This window comes from Antechinus flavipes, chromosome 3, assembly GCF_016432865.1.
Source record: "Antechinus flavipes isolate AdamAnt ecotype Samford, QLD, Australia chromosome 3, AdamAnt_v2, whole genome shotgun sequence".
NCBI classification, from domain to species: domain Eukaryota; kingdom Metazoa; phylum Chordata; class Mammalia; order Dasyuromorphia; family Dasyuridae; genus Antechinus; species Antechinus flavipes.
The window spans coordinates 534,087,268-534,108,273 of NC_067400.1; the positions used below are offsets into that span (position 1 = coordinate 534,087,268).

Sequence of the window (21,006 nt, forward strand, 5' to 3'; positions counted from 1 at the left end):
AAAAGTCAAATGATGTGCCAAGAGTCAAATAAATATTGTATCGGAGATAGGATTTGAACCTTGGTCTTTTTAACTCAAAGTTCAATACTCTACATCATGCTCATTTAATAAAACATGCTTACAGTTTTCACTAAAATAAGATTACTATTTCAAGAGTCAAATAAATATTGTATCTGAGATAGGATCTGAACCTTGGTCTTTTTAACTCAAAGTTCAATACTCTACATCATGCTCATTTAATAAAACATGCTTACAGTTTTCACTAAAATAAGATTATTATTTCTGACTTTAGTCTACATTTATTTTAAGAATGCTTACTTGTTTTTCCAATAAAGAGAAGGATACACTTGCCTTTAAAGCTTTTAAACGAGCTTGTTCTTCCTCTAAGGCTGCTTGCTTTTCCCTTTCATCCACTTTGGTTAGAGACAGGCCAGTACTTGCCAGGGAAGAAACAGCATTGGAAAGGGTTGTAGCCCTAGAATAATTAGACAGAGAACTGAAGATTGCTCATGTACTTCATATTACAATAAGTGGCAAGGAAAGAAATGATCTGATGTATTTCCAACATTTAACATAATGTCTGGCATACAATAAGCTATACAATAATATACTAAATGCTTACTGGCTAACTACTAGAACACTACATATGTCAAATTCTCTCAATTTAAGTTTTCTAGATTGTTTTCTACTCCTTTTTCCTCATTATAGGATGAATTTCTGAGAGGATAGTAGAAATGCTGGAAAATACAAGTGGATGTAAAAATAAAAGCTCAATAAAAAGCATTTTTTAAAGGTTTAGTAATCTTTTAAAAGGTGTCATTAAAACCACACTTTAGACATCAACATAAATTAGTGCTTCCTAAGTAAAATTTCACACAATTCATAAATATACAATTAAATTCCTTCATTTTTATTACATTTGTACTAATATTACATAACATGTCAACATTGCGAGGGGAAAAACAGTTAAACATCGTCAGGCAGTAAGGGAACATAAGACTATCAGAACCTGGTAACAAACAACCTTCTATTTGGTCTTATCTTTCTGTAGGGCCAAATACCATTCATTTCTGTTAAGATTCCATTAGTAGGAAAAAGTATTAAAATTTCATATTATCAATTTTATAATCCTTGTCACATAAAGTCTCACAATTCTAAAAGATTAAAAAATTATTGGCATTCTCTTAATAAATTATATAAAATATTTTCAAAATAACATTCAAGGTTAGTACATTTTGTCTTGGCCATTTTTTTCAAGATGTTTTCTTTGAATCCATTAGACATTTTTATCCTTTATTATTAATTTTATTAGAAAATTGAAAGGGGAAATTAAAATTGTTATATTACTGAATACAATTCCCTCTAAAAATTAAGATTTACTATATAAAAAGGACAAATCCCATTAGTATGTAAATATATATCTAACTGTCCTTATACAAAAATCCCTTTTAAAAAATACAAAATTCCCATAAATCATAACACTGTATAAGAATTCAATAGCAATATGAAAGCTTTTTAATCATTTGTTAGACATATTAAAATTAGACATATAATGGAAATAGTAAGGCAAAGAATTCATATAACTATTTAATTGCTTAAGATGGCTATAACTTGGTATTATTAAAATGATTTTGAAATTAAAGCAATAAACTACCATTTGGAATAAAAATATCAAAGGAAAACTTTTAAAAAGCACCTGCTTGCAGCTGTTGAATCTTTGATTTTTTTTCCTTCCAAAGAGGCTAAATGTTGTTCCAAAGCATCAAGAAGACTGCTGGGAGCCTGAAAAAAAATGATGAAAAATTTCACAAATGAATAGGACTAACTAAACACAAATGACATAATATAGCAAGACTGATTGAAGTATAAATTACTCATTTATATAGTTTCTTTTATTGCCATAAAGAATTATCATATTTTTTTTTACTGGAAAAATAGCCATGGTCAGTGTTAAAAATTTTAGTACTGGAAATAGCCCCCAAACAAGCTATGATATCCATTTAAAATAGACATTAAGTTGGGATACTATATAAAAAACATATTAAGAATATACTGCATCTCTTATAAAAAATCCCATGATTAGTATGGAGACCATGAATTATTCTTTGATAAAGAATATCCCAGATTTACATCTCATCTAATAAATCAGAAAATCAAATCATCTCTATTGTTACCTCTTTCAAATAATTGTACATGATTCTAATATAGATGATTCCCTATTGAGAGAAACTTTTCAGGTTGCATTTTTACTTTATTAAATTAATTTTTTTTAAATAACCGATGAGCAGATTGATAACCTGTGCTCTTTCAGCCATTTTGTTAACTGATTATAAATGATTAACAAAAAGCCTGCATTTCCCCTTCTCATATCTTCATCAAGGATGCCTTGATACAGAATTATTTCCCCTCAACTTTCTTCTTCCCTTCTCCACCCTCCCCCACCCCTCCAGATGATAAAGAAGCATGTGATGTTTTCTGCTTTTGTAGGGAAGCAGGAGAAGGGAAATGCTAATCAAGATATTTTTCATGCCTTTGAAATCTTGCATTTTTTCAAAAATATTGAGAATTCCTTAATGCTTTAAAAATTCTATCACCTCCATGTGGGACCATTTCCTTATCTCTTCAGAATCATATCCAATTATGACAGCATATCTTGAGCTATTATGTTAAGAGTCCAAACATGAAAGATTCCAATGTTTTTGATAATAAAAAGGAAATTGTTATAAAAATCTTTACAAATTTTCTATGTTGTCTTCCTTTCAGTTTATCCTTAATATTTTTACATAATAAGTTTATCCTTTATGAGATACAGTTTGCTTGGTTGAATCTTTTTATCAAGCTTTAAGTTGCTTTTTCTTTTACTGCTTTTTGATTATTTTTTGAGGTAATACAGCTTATCTTCTTCTTTACACTATTCTCTGTAAGATTTTTCCAACAGGTTTATATTCTAAAATGACATTGTCCTTGGCTATTGTAATCTTTCTTTCTCTCTTCCTGTAAGATGATGAAACGTTTGCTGGTTGATGCTGTTTTTGATTCTTTTGATCCATTCATCATAGCCATTAATTTACACTAAACTAAAAGAAATGTGTACATCCTTTCATCCTGTCAGTTCCCTTTTTTTTAACATAAACAATGGACCTGACTGAATTTGTTTTAATTGCACACTATTTTTATTTATTTTTGTTCTTTCAGTTAGTTGTATTTTATCTTTTCTTCTAACTAGCTGGTGATGTGACTCCACATCATAACTAATCTGGAAATAATTGCAAGGCAACAAGAATTATTTCTTTTTTATTAAAATGTAGTTGGTTTTGTTTTTGTGTTTGTTTGTTTGTTTTGTGTATGTGATCCTACTATTCCCAGTGACTAGCAGGGCATCTGGCACATACTGTCTCACAAACTGACTCAAACTATTTTTGATATAGCATGAGGCCCCAGTGTACTTTACTTTGGCTGTTCTCATTCCTTACTCTTAAAATTATATTTTCCAATATATTTTTTACTGTCCTCCCCTATGTACACCTTTGTGTTCAAATCACCAAGTATTTAAGTATATACTAATTTAATTGAATAGTCTTAATAAGATCAGCACACAATTTTTCTGCTGCTTCATATTCTGTAATCATTATCAGTAGTTAAGTTGCTAACAATTTCAGTTTTTGAAAAATTGTAATTTTATTTCCTAGATTTTCCTGATTTCCTCATTCTTCTCCTCCCAAAGAGATACTATGACAAAGAAGTTTTATTTTCTTAAGAGAAAAACAATTATATAAATCAACCAATATAACCAATCAGTATCAATCAATATAACCAATTAACAGTGGGAGAAAAATGTAACAATATATGAAATGGGGAGGATTCTGGAAAGGAGAAAGTAGGTCAGAAAATTCTAAGCTCTCCAGGTTTTCCCCACAAATAAAACAAAATTATGCCTCAGGATAAACAAAGACTATTAGAAAACAAATAAAATAGGGCTAGTAATCACTGATCTCTGGGTCAAAGATTCAATCAAGAAATTCAATCTACATTATGTCAGCCATATTAATAGTTTTAGCTGTATGTATGTATGTGTGCATGCATGCATGTGTATATACATGTGTGTATATACAGATTTATGTGTGTGTCTATGTAAATAAGTATACATAAATATACTTATGCTTAACTGTAGCCTGGGGGAGGGGAAGGAGAGAAGGGGAAATGAGAAGGTAAAAAAGACTAAAGTAAAAAGTACAGAAGAGAATAAGGGAATAACTGATAAGCAAACAAAGATGGACAGTCAAGAATATACATCTGCTACTACTGCATATGCTTTCTTTAAATGGAAATTTTTTGATAGATATTTCTAATCATCTCTGATGTTCTGTTGAGCACCTGACAATTTTTTTTCTTTTTTCTATTTTGTTTTACCTTATTTTATATTTAGTTTAAAATAAATAAATAAATGGACTTGATTTAAAAAGAAAATATATGCATTGTTTCACAATTATAGACCAAAAAGTGGAGGGATTGAGGGAAAAGGGGACTGTCTTCTCATATGAATAATAATAATGATGATGATAATAATAACTAACATTTAGTGCTTATTATGTGCTAGGCACTGGACTTAGTGCTTTATTCATATACTCCTTATTATCTCATTTGATTATTACCCTTCAAAGTAGCTGCTGCTGTTATCCCTACTTAACAAATAAGGAAAGAGAAACAGAGAGGTTGAATGACTTGCTCAGGATAATGGAGGTAGTAAGTGTTTGAGGCCAAGTTTGAATTTGGGTCTTCCAGTCGCTAGGCCCGGTGTTCTATCCACCATGCCATTCAGCTGCCCAAGTTTGAAACTGTTAACCATCATATAACAAGTCAGTATTATAAGTTGTAATATAATACGGTATGGGTTATTTTGGAGCTGTTCTTTCCATTTGTCACTGTATATATTTTATTTTGGCTCAACTTAACTTCACTTTGCATTAATTCATTTAAGTCTTTTCTCTGAATTTATCATATTCATTATTTCTTTCAACACAAGATTTCATTATATTCGTATAGTACAATTTGTCACTTCTCAATTGATGGCATCTCCTTTGTTTCCAGTTCTTTGATACTACAAAAAATGTTACTATAAATATTTCAATGTGTATAAGGCCTTTCTTTTTGTCCATGACTTCCTTGGGGTACATGCTTAGCAATGGAATCTCTGGGTGAAAGAATAGGGTCATTTAAATTACTTCATTTGCATAATTCCAAATTGCTTTCCTTTATAATTATATTAATTACTAGCACCAACAATGATATACTCTTGTACTGGTCTCTCCACAAACTCTCCAAAATTGATTATTCCTTTCATTTATCTTTATTTTTTTGTGGAGGATGTGGTGGTTTTGATTTACATGTTTATTATTAATGATTTGTAATATTCTTAGACAAGGTTGTGAAATTTGCAATTCTGCTTTTGTGAACTACTTGTTCATAGACTTTGACCATTTACATACTGGAGAAAGATTTTTGGTCTTAAGTGTTTCTGTGAGCTGTCTACATATCCTGGATATCCAACTTCTATTGAGAAATTTGATACAAATATATTTTTCTCCTAACAATCACTTCCCCTCTTATCCTGACTTTAGTTTGTACAAAAGTTTTTCAATTTTATGTAATAAAAATTTGGTAATATCTTTTATATTACCTCTACCCTTCCTTGTTTAATAATTCATCTCCTACCCACTGATTTAAAAGATACAGAATCTGGTTCTCTTCTATTTTTCTAATATGATGGTTAGTATTCATAGCACCCATTTTAAATTTATTATGGACTATGATGCATCATGTTCTTTTTGCAAATAATTACTGAGCCGACTATAATTCACAATTATCAAATGTATCCACTGCAATGAGGCTTCTTCTTACCTTAGGATATTTGATAAAGCTAATTGTATCTCCTTTACCTGCTTTTCCAAGGAGAACTGGTGAGCCACTATTCCATTTAGTTGCATTTCCTTTTATATTTTGATTTTTATTAGTAGGAAGAATTACAAGACTGCTATGATTCAGTTCCTCCAATATATTACCTGATTACTAGATAAGGATCTCATACTGGGAATATTGACAACTAATTTAATATTTATAGATGGGCTAAATGTTGGAAAACTGCTATTTCAATGTGCAAAGACAGTAATTTTTACAATAAGATATAATTTCAAAAAACAGTGAATTCAACAGAATCAGAAGATTTAAGTTTACACTCCAGATCTGAATTTATTAATTAAGTGACCCTGGAGAAATTACCTCAGAATCTTAGTTTACTCATCTATAAGATGTGGAATAATAATTTTAAAAAATACTTTCATTACCCACTTAATAAAGCTGAAAGGAAACTTCAAATTATGAATTGCTACATATATGGGACTGTTTTTTAAAAAAAGCAAACGCTGTAAACAATGTAAGTGTGTCAAGAATAGCTTCTTGGAGAGGCAGGATAAGGGGAGAGAAATAGCCTAACAAGAGAAGACCAAGATTCAAGGTAGCCTAATGGCCGAGTGAGCCTAGCTAAATCATTTAATGTCTCAATGCTCCAGAAAAGACAATAAGATGCAGACCTACTGCTGATATACATTTGTAGGTGAAAGTTTCCTACGTTAAGGAAATCACAGATATAGGCAAAGAAAAGTATTTTTAGAATACACTATACACAATGTACACTCACATATCCTAAAAGTAGATCCAAAGATTTCCTAGAGATAGGGACCTAAGAACAACTTTAAAAAACATAACACTCAGTAAGATACTAAAACTCTTCACTAATATTTGTGCCTTCACCACACCAAAAACAAGACTATTAGTATCTACCATGCCTTCAATACAAACACAACCTCTCTCTCTTCATTCCTTAATTTTGCTACCTATATATAACTGAGAATCCTCACAATAACATTAAAAGATTTGGACTACAACAAAATAACATCATCAAGCAGATCAACTGCTATATAGACTAATAAGCATATATGAACACATTTACTGCACAGATTTTTTTCCCTTGAGTTAATTAAGGAAAAAAATTAGACTGTAACACAGCAAAATTCTGAAATGATAGAACCTCAATTTAAAATAGTAGTCATTACAATCAGATTTTCTTCTTCTAATTTTTAAGTTTTTTATTTAATAAAAATTTTCTTTCCTCTGAACACCTACCCAATATATATAGAAAACAAACAAACAAACAAAAAAAAAACCAAAAGAACTCACCCAATACAAATAGAGATATACTTAGCATATAAACAACACTGAAGTTAAACACATAAAGATTACAAATAATTTAATTTAATGGTTAGCTCTACCTCTAGTCTGACTTTTTAATTATAGTACAGGGTGTTTGCTTATGCAGAAAACACTGACTGCCCTATGACCTTATTCTAATCCTTCAAATTTAACTTAGAATCTACAATGCCAAAAATCACAAAATATTCTACTGAATAAAATACATCCTTATCTCCATGTCTACATGCAAAAAAATGCTTAAAACATTTAAGTAAAAGTTCAGATTAATTAATTTTTAGGCAACTCTAAAGAAACTATAATCAGCTTTGGTAAAGGAAATGTCCACACCAAAAGAACAACAAATTAAGAAATTAGTTTAAGGAAATCAATGTTTCAGAGTAACATTGCATATGACCAAGGGAAGAATGAAAGCTGAGTGGACACAGAAAAACTAAAAGGATACTAGACAATAATCCAAAGCAATGTAAAACAGAGGCTGTTGACGCACAGGCCAGGACATGAGACTAATACATCTTTCCCCCAGATCATACCATTCAAAATGCAAAAAACAATTAAAAAAACAAAATGATAAAACTTAGTATAAAAGCATGAGCTAAATATTAAGATTCTAATAACAAAGTTAATTTCCTGCCATTTTAAAATATTCATATATCATATATCATTAGGTAACTGAGTAATAAATAACAGGATAAACTAAGATGCCTATTATATGTAAAGGTATACATATTAAATGGATGTGGCTATAAATCCATACATGCTTTAATCACAGGGCTAATTAATTTTTTGATCAACACACCGCAAATCTCAGTCATCCTTGTGATAAGGAAGTAATTTGTCCTTCAATTGAAGTCTTGTTAATAGCACAGGACAAAATTGTGGCTGGCCAACACACATACCAGAATTCTTGTCTTTCAAATTTGCTTGTCCATATGTTATTGTATAGATTGTTCATGTTCTGCTTATTTCATCCTGTACCAATTCATAAAGTGTTTCCCATCTTTCTCTGAAACCATCCCTTTGGTGATTTGTTAGGGCATTCCATAACATTGATTTATCATGATTTATTCATCTGTTACTCAATTAATGCACAGAGATCAGCCTTTTTATTGAGAAGGAGTGTTTAGTTACTATGTCCCACTAATAATATTATGGGAAATGTTCCATAAGAGGAAAAAGATGTGGTAAATTCCTTCTCTCCTTACAACTTAAATTGAAATAAAGGAAAATGTGGTCATAGCTCAATGGGCTCCAAATACTATAAGAATTGCAACAAATTCAATTCAAACATAGATTTATAAAGTGTCAAAGGGAAATGCAAAGTTCAGATAAGATGCAGTTCCTGCCCTCACAAAGCATATAGTCTACTAGGATACTGAGAAGCCAAATAACTATAATACTATAAGTATAATAAAAGCAGAAAAAGCGCAAGAAAAATGCTCCATGAATTCTTGAAGAAAGTCACCACAAAGGGACAGCTTCATGAAAAAGGCCAGATTGGAGCTGAGTTTTTAAAGAATGAGAAAACATTCAACAATTTTACCAAATAATAACTATAAGCTATTTTTAAAAGTTTTAAAACAAGTAACTATAATAACACTTTAAAGCAGAGTCATAAAAAATAATGTATTATACATTGCCTCCTAATATTTTTTGATATAAACTACTATATTTTTTACTTTTAAAATAAATTTTATTGATATCTTTTGTTTTGTTCATCGAATTTAACTTCCAGCATCCTTCTTCTAGTTAGAGAGCCATCCTGTCTCACAAATAAAAATTTTATAATGTAAAGACAAAATGTAATGTTTTTAAGTATTCAGACTCCAATTAATATATACAAAATAGATTCTACAAGAAAAGTACTATGTTCTTACTGATATTTTAATCCAACTTCTTAAAGACTAAACTCTCCCCAGGATGGGAGTCACAGCAAATAGGAAATGATACAGTGAAATTAAGTTCTTAAGCTCAGGACAAATTCTGTTAGGGTTGACAAATGCAGAGGACAGTCTATTAAGGAACAATTGTACAGCTAGTCTGAGGGTGGGTATGAAGTCTGGCATACATATTTGTGGCAATGGCCATAAATCTCTTTATTCCCTAGAAGAAAGTATGAGAGGAGAAGTAGCAAATAGATAGTCTGGGGGAGCAAGCTTCTTTCAGAGGCTATATAACAATGGAACTCAGGGATGGTGGCCAAGGACTCAGTAAATGAACTAGCACAAGCCCAGACTAGAGGAACATCCACAGAGAGGGAGCAAACCCTAAAGGCTCCATCATGTCAGTGTCCTGGGGAAAATGCTCTAGTTACATCATCTAGTGATGGCTTTACAAAATACTGTATAATTTTATTCATTTTTTAAATAATTTCAATAATAGTAAGATTTTTCTGCATGATCCCTCTTACTTTCTTCTTTCCCTGAAATCTTTCAATTCCCCTTCACTGCAGTTTTGCATCCTATATAATAAAAGTATATATTATCCTTCAAAAAACAAACAAAAAAACCCAGCGTATTACCTGTGAAAGATCTGGTATATCGCCTCTGTCAATACCAACTTGCTGTAAGAAGAAAAAGCATTATATTTAAATCAACTTTTTATATGTACAAGTAAAACTACTAGAAAATGACATTTATTCAAAAGTATCATGACTACAATAATATGTAGTGTAGTGGGGAAAAAAGTTCTATACTTATAGTTAAACCTGGGCTCACAGTCTGTTGATTCTCACAATAACCACATGGGCAAATTGCTTTTTCTGAGTCTATTTTCTCACCTAGAAAATAGGCAATAATACTTGTACTACTTAAAACCTTACTGGGTTTATGAGGAAAGCACTTTGTAAACTCTAAATTCATTCATTAATTTATTTATTTATGCGCACGCGCGCACACACACACACATATGTGAGAATGTTTTTATTAAAATATCAATATTACAGAACTACAGATAAGAAAAATGATCTCAAAAAATAAATTTAAAGAATTTGTAATTAAAAGTTATTGATGACTCTTAAGCAACTAAATATTTTCAGTTATCTGAGAAAGAAAATCAGGACTAGAATCACATTTACAACTACCCATCAACCTTACCAACAACACTGCTATTTGCACAGTTATATTCCAAATATGTATTACAACAAATCCAGTCTCATATATGCCACATGTTGATCATGATAATGAAGATAATTCACACTTTTATAGTGCTCAAGAGATTTTAAGATACTTTGCTTAAAATTAATTCTGTAAAAATAAATATTATAATAAGAAAAAAGTAACCTCTTTCAACCAAGAAAAGCAGGAAAAATTATTAAGGAGCCCAGTGATTTCCCACTCAAAAGTATCAAGTAATTTAGTATTATTTGCACCAGTGGTATTCAAAGTTAGTCTACAAAGTTATGTGATCATGCATGGTACTTGCAATGAAATTTACCTAAAAACAATCATGTACAAGTAGGTTCAATTTCACACAGGGTCCAAAACACCTGCTTGGAACCAGAGTAATTTGCTTGATCACAGTCTGAACCTTTAGACAACACAATTTAAAGGGTTATGTTAAATTATAGATAATTTTACCTCTGCCACTTTTAGGAACTCAGAGATCCTTGTCATTCTAGTCAAAAACTTCTTATAGATGTCAAGGCCTTCTTTGCACTGGTTCTTTTTCATATCAAAATATTTTTCTGTGAAAGAAAAAAGCTATTTCATATACTTTAACCAAAATAAATATAAGAATTCTGTTTCAATTTATAACTTTATCAGCCCATTCTAGGGTGAACTCCCAAAACAGTAAAAGCAGCTTTTCAAAAATTCTACACACACACACACACACACACACATATTTAACATACTTAAAAAATTAGCATTTCATAAGCTTCTGGCTTAAGTCAAGTTATTCCACTTCTTGGCAATGGAAAAATAAATCTACCTTATTTATTCTTCTGCCACTGCTTAAAATATAACTAAGTGTGCATGTAACTTGAAATCCCAGATCGCGGCTATTTTCAAAAAAAAAATTTTTATATATATATCACGCTTTTAATGATCCAGACCTGTGGTTTTATCCACTTTAAAATGATCCTCTGAGGATACTTTGCCTTACCTTCCTTACTGGTTATTTTAACAATAAACTGGGGAAAGACTGATACATCTCTTGGAAGATACAAAGATAAACTAGCACAAAAATTAAGATTTTCTCTCTATGAAGGTGACCCCATATTCTTGAAAGCTGTGCCAACAGAGTTTATAAATTTCAGAAAGTTATATCCCTGATGGTCTTTTCTTGTTTCGATCACATTGAGAGAAAAAAAGCCCCATTTTAGGAAAGTCATTTCTAGGTTGGACAGTGTGCAGGGGAAAGCAAAAATGGTGACAAAGGGTCACAAGATCCTGCCATTCCAAGATATTATGAAGGAAATGGGAATGTTTGGTTAGGCTGATGAAGACTCAAAGGGAACAATGTTGGATATGTTCAAATATGTAAAGACTTGTGATAGAGAAGAGAGACAATATCTGTTCTGTCTAGTCTGAGAAGGACAGAACTAGAAGCAATAAAGAGAAGATATACATGGATTGTGAGCAAAAACTGTTTTAACAATTAGAGCTATCCAGAATTGGAATAGGCTTTCTTAGTAGATAATGTATTTCCCCTGCCTTAGAAGTATTCAAGTAAGAGCTAGACACCTGATGTTGGGTCTGTTGTAAGAGAGGATTCTTATTAAGAGATGAAACAGATTTGATTGCCTTTGGGTTCCTTTCCACAAAGATTATACAATGCCTAACAATGCTGTCTGCAACTATTTTGCAACTTACTGACAGTTTAAGAAAGTTATCTGAGACAATGCGACTGACTTACCTAGAGTCACAGAGGTAAAAGGAGTAGACTTTGACTATGGTTTTTCTTGACTATGAGATCTGACCTCTACTATGCTATGATGTCTCACAAATTTCCTACCCCTTTTAAAATCTACTGGGAAAGCACATTTCAGATGTAAAAGGCATAAGCACAAGACTTCAATTCTACAAAGCACAATTAAACCATCTTGTTCAGTAGTATAGGGGAATAATTCACTCCTACAGATCCCAGAATTTCAAATGTCTTTGGGAAGGAATAAATAAGAAACTGGTTAAATCTTTACCAGAATAAGAATTTTCTAGAGGATGTAGTCTTTGGTCAAAGACTTTCAATAAAAAGGAACGCTCTAAGTGACAAAAAGGTCTCCCCATCTTTTATAAAGCTAAATGTTAGAAAAGTATTCCTTACAACAAGAGTATAAACTTGCCTCTCTGAAGCTTTTGACTCTGTGAGCCAAAAATAGATATAATTTCCTAACTCCTTCAATTCCTTCAGAAGATCTCCTAATGTCCCCATTAAATTTTCTTCTTTCAGTTGTATACACCCCATTTCTTCAGTCATATAGCATTATCATAGTTGACTTTTTTAAAATTAAATTTATCAATGTCCTTCCTAAAATGTGCTGCTTTAGAAAAAATTCTCTACATACAGTCTGACTAAAAGCATATCACTTAACTTATTTCTCAAAAATATGGCTCTCTTAAACCTAACACATTAGCTTTTTTGAATTATATCATATTTTTATCTGATATAGAACATGTAGTCCACTAACCTCTCTCTGTGTAAGACTTTATATTTATCCTCATTAAATTTTTATCCTATAAGATAGATAGTCCAATATTCTAGCTTGTCAGGACCTTTTTTAATCCTGTCATCCAGTGTGTTAAAAGTTTTCAGCTTTGGGTCAACTATAAACCTTGTAAGTATGGTACCTATACCTTTATACAGGTCACAGGGCTAAGAAGAAAGATCCAAATCCAAAGGTCATTTCTCAATACTCATACTTCCTGACCTCTCCGTGCAACTTTGACCTCATCCTTAATATCCTTGACACTCTTCCATCAGGAAACCATTCTCTTACTTCTCCTACTATCAGATCACTCCTTCTCAGTCTCGTTTGCTAGTTCTTCATTTAAATTATACTCTCTAACTGTAAGGGTTCCACAGGGTTCTGCCCTTAGACCCTCTTTTCTTCTCCCTCCCTCCTACTAGAGTGATCTCATCCACATTCATAGATTTTAATCACCGTCTATATTATAATGATTCTTAAATATATCTATCCTGCCCTAACTTCTCTATTAGTAATCTCCATCTCACACCTCCAACCACTTTCCAGACATCTTTAATTCAACATTATCTTTATCAAATTTTACCCTCCCCCCACTTCCCTATTACTGCCAAGATGAATACCATCTTCCTAGTCTTTCAAGGTTATAAGCTAGGGATCATCTTTACTTTCTCACAATTTTTCACTGCCTCCTGTACTCCATAGCCAATCTGTTGGCTTAACATCATGACATCTCTTGAATATGCTTCCTTCACTGCTCTAAGACTATTTCGATACCCTTCTGGTGGGTCTTCCTGCCTTAAGTCTCTCCCACTGTATCGATCATTTACACACCAAAGTAATTTTCAGTGAAGGTATGACCATGTTACTTCTTTCCCCTCCCTCAGTAAACTTCAATGGTTCTCAAAAACTAGGAGACCCAATTGCAAAATCCTCTGGATTGGCATTCAAAGTCCATCTTAACCTAGGCCCATCCTACCAACCATATCTTCTTCCATCTTATATTCTTCTTTGTATTTTTCAATCCAACAACACTGCCTTGCTTGCTGCTCTACAAATTTGGCTTTGTACTCCTCATGTTTAGAATATTCTCATTCCTCTGTCTACTGTCTCTCCTATTAGATTGTAATCTTCTTGAAGGTAGAGACCATCTTTTACACTTTTTCTTTTTAAGCACATTGTATGCACATTGATAAAAGAAGTGATTCCTGGAGCTGCTTACCTAAACCTCTTTTCCAAATAGACACTGAATTACCAATGATTATCCATTTTGTCAAAGTCATTAAAGTAAATGTATGTAAATAGAAGCAGATATTTTATTTTGTACAGCTAGATACTAATTAGTACAAATAACAAATTCCTTGAATGAATCAGCTGAATTTTAATTCACACTTTTTGAAGTTAGAATTATGTAAAATGTGATCATTAGTCTAGCTTAATGGAAATACAGAGTTTGAATTCTAATAATATGATTACTTTAGAAGATAAATTCAATATCTGCAGCTTTTACTTTCCTGTAGAAGGCAAAAAAATCTAATGGCGTCTTTGAAAGGAATCACATAATTTTAAAGATAATTTTAGTTTTTTAAATATCATAATTTTTAGTTAACATGTTTTGTTATTATTAAAGTTGTTTTTATATTTATGTGCAGTTAATATTTTCTTGAAAACAATATAAAAAGAATTCCATAGAATGTACCTTTTTCCCACTTTTATAAAATAATGTTTTAAAATAATTTTAAAACATTATTTTAAGTAATGGGAGGGAGAGAGGTAAAATGATAATTGTGTAGTCTAAATCTATAAATAAGGTTCAAAATTTCTTGGATTTTACAAGTATTTTTATATTTATTAAAAGTATTAAAGCAATACTTATTAAACAAAGGAGTTCATAAGAATAAATACATTTACAAATAAACACAAAGACCCGCCCCCCTTCCATATTGATTTGGTAAATTAGCAAGTTAATTAAGAGACTGAAGGAATATATAATCATTCTTCCACAAATAATTCACAAAATCCACTTGAAATATATCTAAAGAATACTTTCAAATGATCACTTCAATCAGCATCATTCATCCTAATTTTCAAGACAGGGTAAGAAATGTTGGAGAAATATTTACCCAAGAGATTGATAATTCCTTCATTATATGCTGCAAAGAGTCTAATGGCATCTTTGAAAAGGAGCATGAAGGCAGCATTTATTACTCCATTTGTAAGTTCATTGCTATTAACCTGGAGGAAAAAAAAAAGAAAATATCTAATAAAAAGATGTCTTAGATAAAAAGCATCACTTCATCACATGTTTTTGAGCTATATTATACATATTATACAGCTAAGTGGTCAGAAAAATGTAAAAAAAAAGTATATAAATATGTAATGTTTATATACACATATACACACTCAAAAATATATATAAGTACATAATGTTTAGTATATATACACACACACTTATTCCAAGATTAGAAATATCAAAGAAAAAAATTCATATACAACAGAATATTTATTTGTCATAGCACTTTTGTAGCATAGAACTAGGAATAAATACATATCCATTGGGAAATAGCTGAAATCGCGTAGCACACAAATGTATAAAATGTTGCTATACCATAAGCAATAATGTGAACAAGTCTAAGGAACTATATCTCACACTTACTGTTTGGGCTAATATGACAGAAAAGGAAAATGGCAAATTTTGAAGAGGATGTGGAAAAGTAGGGACACTAAAGCACCACTGATGGAGCTGTAAACTGATCTAACCAACTGGATGAACAATTTGTAATATGCCTAAAAAGCTATAAAAATGTGCATACCCATTGACCCAGCAATGCCCCATTAGCTCTGTATTCCAAAGAGATCAATGAAAAAATATATACAAAAATATTTGTAAAATCTCTTTTCATGGTGGCAAAGAACTGGAAATTGAGGGAATGCTCATCAACAGGGAAATTGCTGAATAGTTGTGGTATATGATTGTGATGAAATACTACTGCTATAAGAAATGACATGCAGGATGGGTTCCGAAAAACTTGGAAAGATTTAAATGAACTAATACAAAATAAAATGAGAAGAACCAGGAGAATAGTGTACACAGTAATAGCAATATTATAATGATGACCAGCTGTAAATGACTTAGCCATTCTGATTAATACAATGACCTAAGATAATTCAGAAAATCATATGATGAAAAATGCTATTCACCTCTAGAGAAAGAACTGATAAGCGTCTAAGAATAGAGTGAAGTATAGTTTTTTAACTTTATTTCTCTTGTACTTTTTTCTGCAATAAGTCTAACATGGAACTGTTTTACATGATTTCATATGTATAACTAATATCACATATCTTGCCTTCTCAATAGGGGATAGGGGAAGACAGGCAATGAGGAAGAGAAAATTCCAACCTCAAATTTTTTTTAAAAAATTAGTTTTAAAAATGACAATTCTACCTAAATTAATCTACTTATTCAGTGCTAAATCCAATCAAATTGCTAAAAAAAAAAAAAATTACCTCATACAGCTAGAAAAAAATAACAAAATTCACTTGGAAGAACAAAAGGTCAAGAATATCAAGGGAATTAATGAAAAAAAAAAATGCAAAAAAAAAGGTGGCCTAGCCAGACCAGACTTAAAACTTTATTATTAAGTGGCAATCATCAAAAACCATTTGGTACTGACTAAGAAGGAGAGCAGCGGATCAGTAGAATAGTTTAGCTATACTAGACACAATAGCCAATGACTATAGTAATTTAGTCTCTGAAAAACCCAAAGATTCCAGCTTCTGAGATAGGAACTTACTATTTGATAAAAACTGAAAAAATTCGAAAATAGTATGACAGAAACTAGACTTTGACTAACATCTAAAATCCTATACCAAGATAAGGTTGAAACAGGTGCATGGTTTAGACATAGAGTGATACTACAAGCAAATGAATATAAATAAGGGATAAATCTGTAAAGAAGAGAGGAATTTATGATCAAAGAATGATTGTGAAATACAAAATGGGTAACTTTGATAATATTAAATTTAAAAGTTTTTGCATAAGCCAAGATTAGAAGGGAAGAAGAAAGCTGGGAAAACTTTTTTTTTTTTTTTTTTACAGCAGTGTTTCTGATAAAGACCTCATTTCTATAATATATAGAGAAATGACTCAAAAATCAATGTTAAAAAAATTAATTTAAAAAATTAATTTCGACTTCAGAGAGGCATGGAAAGACAATATAAACTGATGCAAAATGAAGTAGGATCAAGAAAACAATATACACAAGGACCAAAATGTAAACACAAAGAATAATAACAAAAACTCAAAACTCAACACTGTACCTAACTTGGTCCTAGGGGAAAAAAGAGAGAGAATATGAAAATATTCCTTCTCTTCTTTTCTTACCAAGCTACAGTCATTCTCAATGTGTATAGCTTTTGGTTGACTATCTTTTCTCTCCGACTTCTGCCCGTTCAACATCCATCCTTAAATTCCCTCAAACTCTCTAACTTCCCAATTCCTTAAGTCTCTTCAAATAACATGACCCAATAAAAGCATACTATATAAGCTGTATTTAGGGATGGTCACATAGTAATTTTCACCACTGTTTACAAGTGTTTCCTTTCCCTAATTAGGAACTCAGACATTTCTATATTTGATGATAACCTGCAATCACTCTACCTTTAATTATATCTCAACCCTTCTTATAATTACTAAGACTTCCACTCCTTTTACCCTTCCTTTTACCCTTCACTAACTTGACTTTCTTCCCTTTCCAATGTCAAATTAATAGTTAGCCATTTCAATCATGCTTTGTCATCCATCTACTTTCCAATCCTTATCTTGCTACACTCATACTGGTGCTGTGCCTTGAATTCCTTACTCCATTGTATTCCTATCACTTCTCATTTCTTGCCAAACCTCAGCTTTTTAATCAATATTCCTTTTTCTGTTCTTCTGTTCTCTGTGTCTTTGAAATAGCTGGAAGAAGTTTCATAATAGCACTGAATAAGTGTATTACAAATTCATGTTACCAAACTCAACTAAGTCCTCCTGAAGCAAAGCTGTCTTTTTTCCCCTCCCTAATTGTTATCTATTTCTCCCTTTCCCCACAAAGGATTTTCTAAACCTCTCTCTACTCTTCAAGGTTCTTGTTAAATTTTCCTCTTCCTTCACCTTCAGCAGTGGAACTTACCTTTGCAAAAACTGAAACCACTGGAAATGAAGTTTTTCTTTTCTTATGACCTTCATTTCAAGATTCCTTGACATTATTTCTCATTCTTCTCTTTTCCCCTAATCTCTAATAAAGGGATAACTTCTCTTGTTGAGGCCGACCCTACTTCATGCATGTTTGATGCTAAATCGTTCACGACTTCCAGTAGACTGGCTCCTCACTACTCCTTTTCTCCTTTCCTTCTTTAACTCTTTCCCTCCCCTTCCTCTAACTTTCACTCTCTCGCTTCTTCTCTCTTTTCTTTTTTCTACATATCTTTCTCGGAGACAGCACCATCTTCCACCGATTCATTTATTATTTCTATGCTGATGATTCCAAGATTTTTATGTTCTAATTTCTTCCTTGATTTTAAGTCCAACAACACAACTAACTGCCCATGGAACATTTCAAAATGCATTCCCCAGAGATATTATAAATTCAGTATGTTCAAAACTGAACTTATTTCTTCTCCAAAATAATACTTCTTCCAAAACTACTTTTGTCAAAGCCATCCCCACTTTTCCCATTCTCTCAGGTTTGTAATCCTGGAATTACACATATATCCAAATCTTGTCATTTGTACCTCCATCATCTCTCCCATCATCTCCTCATACTGAGAAAGCCACCTCTTTAATTCAGGACCTCACCAGTTCTTGCCTAGACTATTTCAATAGCCTTCCAATTGGTCTCTCTTACAAGTCTTCCCCAATTTATCCATTCTTTATACTACTGCCAAAGAGATTTTCTTTAACCATAAAACTGATCACATCAGTCTCATACTCAAACAGCAGTGGCTCCCTAATGTCTCTCAGACAATATATATACGTGTTGTTGAGTATATATAGTCCTTCAAATCTGGACCTAATCTAGAGTTCCACCCTGGCTTTCTCTCTGCTCTTCACACACCACACTCTGTTTCTCATCTGTCTCATAGAATCCCTCTCCTCCTTTAAGACAGAGAACTACCTTGTACACAAAGTATTACCCGATTTCCCACTTCCCATCCAAATATTAGTGTTCAGCTTCTATTTATTTGTACCTATTCTCTTTATGTTTATTCTGTATGTTGTTACACATGTAATTGTTGTCTTCTTCATTAAACCTAAGCTCCTTGAGAGTATATTCATATAAGTGCTTAATTTAAAAAAAAAAAAAAAAAAAAAAAAAAAGCAGTGCATAAATAGAGCACTGGGCCAGGAGTCAGGAAGACCTGAATTCAAATCCAGCTTCAGACATTTAGTACCTGTGTGACCTTGTCAAGTCTTTTAATCCATGACTGCTTCAGTACTATAAAATGGCAAAAATAACAGTACCTACCTTCTAGAGTTGTTTTGATAAAATGTTTAGTACCAATTTTGACACATAGCAGACAATAAATGCTTGTTTCCTTCCTTCTTTTGTATATACTTGCTTACTGATTTGCAATGATAAAGGATGACTATGGGATGAAATATTAGAAGTTTGTTATTTAACTGATATGTTGGTTTTGCTGAACTGCCTTTATCCTTTTTTTAATTCTTTGTTTTAAAAGATGGTTCTCAGAGTAGAGATATAAAAGAAGGCTCTTTTGGGAAATGAAATGATGCAAAACCAAAATGCTTTGATAAAATCCAACATCCATTCCTATTAGAAACACTTAAAAGTGTAGGAATAAATGGGCTTTTCCTTAAAATAGTCAATAGCATCTATTTAAAACCGTCAGTAAGCATCATACATAATGGGATAAACTAGAACTATTCCCAATAAGATCAGAGTGAACAAGGTTGCCTGCTCTCACCATTACTATTCAATATTGTATTAGAAATGCTAGCTTTAGCAATAAGAGTTGAGAAAGACATTAAAGGAATTAGAGTAGGTAATGAGGAAACCAACTTATCACTCTTTGCAGATGATATGACAGTATACTTAGCAAACCCCAGAGATTCTACTAAAAAGCTATTAGAAATAATCCACACCTTTAGCAAAGTTGTAGGATACAAAATAAACCCACATAAATCATCAGCATTCTTATATACCACTAATAAAATCCAACAATTAGAGATACAAAGAGAAATTCCATTTAAAGTAACTACCGATAGTCTAAAATATTTGGGAATCTATCTGCCAAGGGAAAGTCAGGAACTATATGAGCAAAACTACAAAACATTTTTCACAAAAATAAAGTCAGATCTAACCAACTGGAAAAATATTACGTGCTCTTGGATAGGGCGAGCTAATATAATAAAGTTGATAATACTACCTAACCTATTTATTTAGTGCTATACCAATCAGACTCCCCAAAAATTATTTTAATGACCTAGAAAAAATAACAAAATTCATCTTGAAGAACAAAAGGTCAAGACTTTCAAGGGAACTAATGAAAAAAAAAAATCAAATGAAGGTGGCCTAGCTGTAGCAGATTTCAAACTATATTATAAAGCAGCAGTCACCAAAACTGTTTGGTGTTGGCTAAGAAATAGACAAGTTGATCAGTGGTATAGGTTAGGTTTACAGGGCAAAATAATCAATAACTTTTAATTATCCAGTGTTTGACAAACCCAGAGACCCCAACTTTTGGGATAAAAATTCACTGTTTGACAAAAACTCCTGGGAAAATTGGAAATTAGTATGGCAGAAACTAGGCATTGACCCACACTTAACACTATACACTAAGATAAGGTCAAAATGGGTTCATGACATAGGCATAAAGAATGAGATTATAAATAAATTAGAAGAACATAGGATAGTTTATCTCTCAGACCTGTGGAGGAAGAAGGAATTTGTGACCAAAGAAGAACTAGCAATCACTACTGACTACAAAATAGAAAATTTTAATTATATCAAATTTAAAAGCTTTCATACAAACAAAACTAATGAAGACAAGATTAGAAAGGAAGCAATAAACTGGGGAAACATTTTTACAGTTAA

General features: G+C 31.8%; 1 protein-coding gene across 16 annotated transcripts in view; it reads right to left on the minus strand.

Annotated features, from left to right (window-relative positions):
• The window catches only part of PICALM (phosphatidylinositol binding clathrin assembly protein), a 124,164-nt gene that overhangs the window by 51,806 nt on the left and 51,352 nt on the right, over positions 1 to 21,006 (minus strand). For all 16 annotated transcript variants that reach the window (XM_051987283.1, XM_051987282.1, XM_051987276.1 and 13 more), the window contains exons 6-10: positions 15,031 to 15,142; positions 10,842 to 10,948; positions 9,785 to 9,826; positions 1,697 to 1,782; positions 352 to 475 (exon numbers count right to left, since the gene is read on the minus strand). In XM_051987283.1, coding sequence (XP_051843243.1) covers positions 352 to 475; positions 1,697 to 1,782; positions 9,785 to 9,826; positions 10,842 to 10,948; positions 15,031 to 15,142 — 471 coding nt within the window. The remainder of the gene's footprint in view (positions 1 to 351; positions 476 to 1,696; positions 1,783 to 9,784; positions 9,827 to 10,841; positions 10,949 to 15,030; positions 15,143 to 21,006) is intronic.